This window comes from Scyliorhinus canicula, chromosome 27 (genome assembly GCF_902713615.1).
Source record: "Scyliorhinus canicula chromosome 27, sScyCan1.1, whole genome shotgun sequence".
Classification (NCBI taxonomy): domain Eukaryota; kingdom Metazoa; phylum Chordata; class Chondrichthyes; order Carcharhiniformes; family Scyliorhinidae; genus Scyliorhinus; species Scyliorhinus canicula.
In genome coordinates, this window is record NC_052172.1 from 19,107,552 (window position 1) to 19,114,763 (window position 7,212).

At 47.5% G+C, this 7,212-nt stretch overlaps 1 protein-coding gene across 2 annotated transcripts in view; it reads left to right on the forward strand.

The window, feature by feature from the left end:
* Positions 1-6,937, forward strand: part of dpf1 (D4, zinc and double PHD fingers family 1) — a 52,087-nt gene extending 45,150 nt beyond the window's left edge. For both annotated transcript variants that reach the window (XM_038786110.1, XM_038786109.1), the window contains 2 exons: positions 3,741-3,822; positions 4,693-6,937. In XM_038786110.1, coding sequence (XP_038642038.1) covers positions 3,741-3,822; positions 4,693-4,763 — 153 coding nt within the window. In that variant the 3' untranslated portion in view covers positions 4,764-6,937. The remainder of the gene's footprint in view (positions 1-3,740; positions 3,823-4,692) is intronic.
* The last annotated feature ends 275 nt before the right edge of the window (positions 6,938-7,212 follow it).

The window sequence follows — 7,212 nt, forward strand, 5'->3', positions numbered from 1 at the left end:
GCCTCAGGGAGGGGATTTACTGGAACGGGACCAGAGATGCGAGACTTCAGTTCATGTGGAGAGATTGGGATCGTTCCCCTTAGAGCAGGGAAAGCGAAGGGTAGAGGTGTTGAAATCTACAAAGGGTTTGACTAGAGTAAATAAGGAGGGACTTTCACAGGCGAGGGGGGGGGTCGGTGACCAGCCTGGAGATACTCGGCAATAGAAGCACAGAGCAGTTGAGGGGAGACGCAGCGAGTTGTTGGGATCTGCCAGGCAGATTCAATCAGAACTTTCAAGGGCGGCACGGTGACGCAGTGGTTAGCACTGCTGCCTCACGGCGCCGAGGACATGGGTTCGATCCCGGCCCCGGGTCACTGTCCGTGTGGAGTTTACACATTCTCCCCGTGTCTGTGTGGGTCTCACCCCCACAACCCAAAACGATGTGCAGGTTAGGTGGATTGGCCACGCTAAATTGGCCCCTGATTGGAAAAAAAAAATGAATTGGGTACGCTAAATTAAAAAAAATAACTTTCGAAAGAGGAACTGGATAAACACTTGAGGAGAAGAGATTGAAGGGCGATGGGGGAAAGAGGACAGGGCGTGGAAGAAAGACTTGCATTTGTATAGCACCTTTCCTAACTTCGGGACATGCTACAGTGTTCACTTTTTGAAGTGTGTGCACCCATGGTAATTTTGGCAATGCAGCAGCCAATTAGCGTACAGCAAGCTATCCATGAACAGCAACCAAACAAATGATTGGTTAATCTGTTGTAGGTGTGCGTTGAAGGATATTTGTTGGCAAGGACTCTCCCTGCTGTTCACCGAATAGAGACCAAGGGATCTTCTACATCCGCCCCAGAGGATAGAGTGGGTTTGACATCCCATCGGGAAGAGGGTTTATGGTTTTAACGTTCACTGAGTGCAGAAGCAGTTCCAGGCAAAGTTTATAATAATCTTTATTAGTGTCACAAGTAGGCTTACATTAGGGGCTGGTTTAGCTCACTGAGCTAAATCGCTGGCTTTTAAAGCAGACCAAGACAGGCCAGCAGCACGGTTCGATTCCCGTACCAGCCTCCCCGAACAGGCGCCGGAATGTGGCGACTAGGGGCTTTTCACAGTAACTTCATTGAAGCCTACTCGTGACAATAAGCGATTTTCATTTTTTCATTTCATTAACACTGCAATGAAGTTACTGTGAAAAGCCCCTAGTCGCCACATTCCGGCGCCTGTTTGGGTACACGGAGGGAGAATTCAGAATGTCCAATTCACCCAACAAGCACGTCTTTGGGGACTTGTGGGATGAAACCGGAGCACCCGGAGGAAACCCGCGCAGACACGGGGAGAACGTGCAGACTCCGCACAGACAGTGACCCAAGCCGGGAATCGAACCCGGGTCCCTGGCGCGGTGAGACAGCAGTGCTAACCACTGTGCTACCGTGCCGCCCTACAAGAAGTGCTGCCCGTTGTCAGCTGAGGGTGGGGGATGCACAATGAAATATGAAAATTGGATTCTGTTCCTTCCTGAATTTCGTGTCAATTAAAGCAGTTTGTTGTCCGTCCCTCGCTGGAGTTTTATTGGTTGGTTAGCTGAAGAACACAATGAATGCAGCCGGCATCAGGGTGGGTTACACCATCCAGAATAGTCAGCAGGAAGATTTACTATTCCAGATTTGGGCACTTTTCCAACAACAACTTGCATTCGGGCCCTCCAAGCCTGTACTGGCCATCATAACTAACCTTTGCCAAAACCCTCAGCACTTGTGCCGTATCCCCTCTATACCCATCCTATCCGTGAATTTGTCAAGATGCCTTTTGAACACGGCAGCACGGTGGCGCAGTGGTTAGCACTGCTGCCTCCCAGCGCTGAGTTCCCAGGTTCGATCCCGGTCCCGGGTCACTATCCGTGTGGAGTTTGCACATTCTCCCCGTGTCTGCGTGGGTCTCTCCCCCCACAACCCAAAGATGTGCAGAGTAGGTGGATTGGCCACGCTAAATTGCCCCTTAACTCGAAAAAAACAAATTGGGTCACTAAATTTATTTTAAAAAAGAGTAGTCCTCGGGTGAAGGTGCTGCATTGGGGGAGGCTAGTTACAACAATATTAGACAGGAACTGAAGAATTTAGATTGAGGGAAAATCAACATCTGACATGTGGGAGTCTTTCAAACATTAGATGATTAGAATTCCGGATCGGCATGTCCCTATGAGGACGAAGATAAGTATGTCAAGTGTTGGGAACCTTGGATAAGGAGGAATATTGTGAGCCTAGTCAAAAACAAAAAAGGAGGGCAGCACGGTGGCACAGTGGTTAGCACTGCTGCCTCACGACGCTCAGTACCCGGGTTTGAATCCCGGCTCCGGGTCACTGTCCGTGTGGAGTTTGCACATTCTCCCCGTGTTTGCGTGGGTTTCGCCTCCACATCCCAAAGATGTGCAGGGTAGGTGGATTGGCCACGCTAAATTGCCCCTTAATTGGAAAAAAATGAATTGGGTACTCTAACTTTATAAAAAAAGAAAAAGGAAGCATTCGTAAGGGCTAGAAGGCTTAATAATAATAATAATAATAATCACTTATTGTCACGGGTAGGCTTCAATGAAGTTACTCTGAAAAGCCCCTAGTCGCCACATTCCGGTGCCTGTTCGGGGAGGCTGGTCCGGGAATTGAACCCGTGCTGCTGCCTTGTTCTGCATTACAAGCAATTGAATGATGGAACAGGTTTGAGGGTTTGCATGGGCATCTCTTGCTCCGGCGTTCCTTTGAGATTAGTGGGAGGTTTGATGTTCAATTGGCGGTTCACACATTCTCCAATATGTTTTCTTTGAGAAACACAAAGGAAGGATTGCTTTCAATATATAAAATTAAAGCACCATGGGAGTAAATTATAAACTAACAGTCACCTGGTAATACGGAACTTGAATATTTCTGAAAAGAAGTTGCCAAATCTTTTCATTTTCCACCCATCAGGACAAACACAGGAATGCCAAATTTCAAACAATCAAATCAATTTATACTACAGGAGGAAAATGGTGTTGATTATTCCATCATTCAATCAAATCACTAGCTGAAGGGGTTGTAGAGGAAGAAACACTCCTCTCATTTAAAATAACATGGGCGAGCGCTTAGAGGGGCTGGTTTAGCACAATGGGCTAAATAGCTAGCTTGTAATGCAGAACAAGGCAACAGCACGGGTTCAATTCCCGCACCAGCCTCCCCGAACAGGCGCCGGAATGTGGCAACTAGGGCTTTTCAGAGAAACTTCATTGAAGCCTACATGTGACAATAAGCGATTATTATTATAAAGTTCCTTCCTACTTTCTTTATGTTCTTCAAAAGCTTAGTCAACAATCCTGAGTGTGCAAAGAGGTACACTATTGACTAATTTAAGATCAACAGTACAACTTGTAATGTGGCTCGTTTACATTTGCTCAAAGCAATATACATTGATGCACAGGAACCTCTGCAAACAAAAGGAATATGACCAAACCTTGTGACTTTTTTGAATTACCCGGGAGCCTATGTTTCCCGCTTGCTTTCTCCATGGCAACTCCTGAGCCAATCAGATTTGACTTGCCAACTAATCAGCTCCCCATTCCTCCTGGAGCATAGATTGTCACGATTGTTTGAAATTTGGTATTCTTGTGTTAGTCCTGATGGGCGCGAGGCGGGAAACTTCAGCGACACGTCTGTCTTTCCAGCTATAAGTGCCAATGTCTCACTGGGACATGATGTAAAGTTTGACTATCCGTTCATTCTCAACAGGATCAATTACTGTTCTGTGATGATTGTGATCGAGGATATCACATGTACTGTCTGAACCCGCCGATGTCTGAACCTCCTGAGGGTAAGGACCATTTTCTGCCAGGTCTCCAAGTTAGAAACATCTTCCACAGGAATTTATGATGTTAGAATCCAGTCCAAATTGATGCGTGGAACATCTCCCCCCCCCCCCCCCCCCCCCCCCCCCCTTAGCCACAGCAGACTCCAAAACACTGGAATACGGATGGGGTGTGTTATACATTTTTAGACGTTACACGTGTCAAGAAGTACCAATTGCCACTCAGATTCCTGGGACTTTCCTTCGAGCGTGTATTGGATATGAGAGTGCATCCACCCAAATGGAGCCTTGATAAAGGGGTTGGTATTGTATGATCATTATCAGCACAGCAGTGCCAGACCCGAGGTATGCCAATTTGTTACTGGCATCTACCCATGGGTAGAGGATTATGAAAAAAATAATCTATGGGGTTCAAAGATTGGCCACACTAAATTGCCCCTTAGGGTCCAAAGGTGCGCAGGTTAGGTGGAGTTCCGGGGGATAGGGCGGGAGAGCGGGCCCAGGTCGGGTGCTCTTTCGGAGGGTTGGTGCAGCCTTGATGGGCCGAATGGCCTCCTTCTGCACGTGCAGGGATTCTATAGTTCTTTCATGCACTCGCTTCCTGCAGAATCTTGCTTCCTTTGTGGCATTTGCATGCCAACGTTTCCCATTCTAAGTTCCCGCCCCCCACATTGATTATGGAAATTTCCTATGTCAACACGTCACACTGCAATGTCACCTTCCTGCCAGTGGAGGCGCTGAAACGGCTCAGAGGTCCAGATCTGTCGGTCTGCACGGTCGGTTATGGAGAGTGACTGAATTTTGCTTGTCTTTTGTAAAAAAAATGTGTGATGAGGAAGGCCTGATGGATTTTGTCTCTTGTTTTCCCGCTCACAGGCAGTTGGAGCTGTCATTTGTGCTTACAACAGTTGAAAGAAAAAGCCTCCGCCTACATAACATTGACCTAAAAGCTGAGATTGTTGTTGGCGAGTCAGTGCCAACGGTCGTGAAGGCCCCAAGCCCTCTCCACTCGTCCAGCTCCGAAAGGTGACCATGTTTGTGAAACAGCCACTCAAATGTTGTAAAATTGCGACCGTTGATTTCCAGAGGTCAAAATGCTGCTATTTGGGGCAATTTCTATCCTTGTACTGTGATTGTAAACAGGAACCGAAGTGTTTTACACATGACATTTTAAACGAGGGGTTTTAAAAAATTTTTACTTTGTGAAGCAAATGTCTTCACCACCGAATAGTGTTTAGAGACAAAGCAAAGGTTCAAAGAGGAGGAACGCAAATCGAGCAACGACCATTCCCAGCCGTTGAGGGGAATTATTTTGCTGCATATGGTTTGGTTTTAGCCTCATTTTGGGTAACTGTCCACACACAGACCCCAGCTACAGTTCAGGGCTTGTCTGGTGAACAGACATTGATAGCAACGCTCTCCTGGTCACAGATTGGCGCCTTCAACCGAACTAACTATTGGCGTTGACCAACATCCTTCAGATTGAGAGCCGATTAAAGAGGTAACTACACCTCGAAACCTTCGACTAAAAAGGAGCTCATTCTTGTAAAAAAACAAAACGATGCATGTTGTGATATATATTGTATTCTCTCCTGGCCGCCTCTTTCCCTTCTTGAATGCCAAGGCAAGGGTGGAAATTAAACTCACTACAATTGAATTCAGGACCCTCTGTAAATCTGACTGGGGGAGGGGGACATAATGCCAGCTGAACGCTCGACCTGGGATTTCCGTGGGTCCCTGGAATACCTACCCTGTCATCAGACGCAGCTAAGACCAGCACTTCTCTTGGCAAGCGTCTCAACAAATTCTCCCTCCTCGAAAAAATAACCCCTCAGCTTTCTCCGACTGAGGAAACGAGGACTGAGGCGTGGAAGATGTTGGTGAGTCTGAACTATAAAAACTAGCACTTGCAACAGACCGAAGAGGAATCAAGATCTTCGGCCGCTGTCGGATGTCCGAAGAGAACACTACGATATGTTTTTGGGACTATTTTCATAAGCGGATGTGTACATATGTGAATGGGACCAGAATAAGGCTTATCCACCTCATTGGCTAACACTGGTGATTGGCAATCATTCCTGTAGATTCCAAATGGCTAACCACCTGACCTTTCTTAACTTGGCCCAGTCCCAATTCCGAGCACCCCTCATCCAAAGTAGCTTAGCATCTGGGGCACACTCGCGTGCAGCTTCTAGAACCTTCCACCACTTGGTGACCTCAGGGAGGTGCAGTCAGCAACTTGTGTGAGGGCGATCTGCTCTGGGACAGATCTGGGGCATCCGCCTAATAGCAGCACATGACAACCCTTCCCGAACTCTGGGTGGGGTGGCAGAGGAGAGGCAGATACAGTTTAGTGCAGTCAAAACTGGACCTGTTGTCGACTGTCCCACAACTCCAGTCTCTCCTCGAACGGATCACCAGTTTTCAAAACAGCGCAAAAGTTACTCTGCCATTTCTTTTTAAATTGCGACGTCCGCTTCCAAGAATAAAGCAGCTTAGTTTACTGCGGAGACATGTATAAATGGACAGGGCGATTTCCCAGAATGTTTCAGCAAAAGCAGCAGGCCATTCAGCCCATCTATGCTGTGCTCCTGTTCCACCTCATGAGATTGCCTGTTCTAACCCCACTCTCCTGAGCCCCAGACCCTTAATTATTTCTCCTTTGCAAGCGACTCTCTAATTCTCAGGGCAGCACGGTGGCATAGTGGTTAGCACTCGCGCTGAGGTCCCAGGTTCGATCCCGGCTCTGGGTCACTGTCCGTGTGGAGTTTGCACATTCTCCCTGTGTTTGCCTGGGTTTCGCCCCCACAACCCAAAGATGTGCAGGGTAGGTGGATTGGCCGTGCTAATTTGCCCCTTAATTGGAAAAAAAGAATCTTGTGCTGTAAATTAATTTTTAAAAATTACAATTTGAAGAAAAATCACAGTTTAAAACTAGGGCCAAATTTCTTCTGAAGCGAATGAAACTATTGAGCTCCTTAGATTAACCCTCTTTCTGTACGCTAGTTATCATAGAATTTACAGTGCAGAAGGAGGCCATTCGGCCCATCGAGTCTGCACTGGCTCTTGGAAAGAGCACCCTACCCAAGGTCAACACCTCCACCCTATCCCCATAACCCAGTAACCCCACCCAACACTAAGGGCAATTTTGGACACTAAGGGCAATTTATCATGGCCAATCCACCTAACCTGCACATCTTTGGACTGTGGGAGGAAACCGGAGCACCCGGAGGAAACCCACACACACACGGGGAGAACGTGCAGACTCCGTACAGACAGTGACCCAAGCCGGAATCGAACCTCGGACCCTGGAGTTGTGAAGCAATTGTCCTGACCACAATGCTACCGTGCTGCCCACTTATCTCACTGAATTTCTGGTTGTAGGAATAGCTGAAG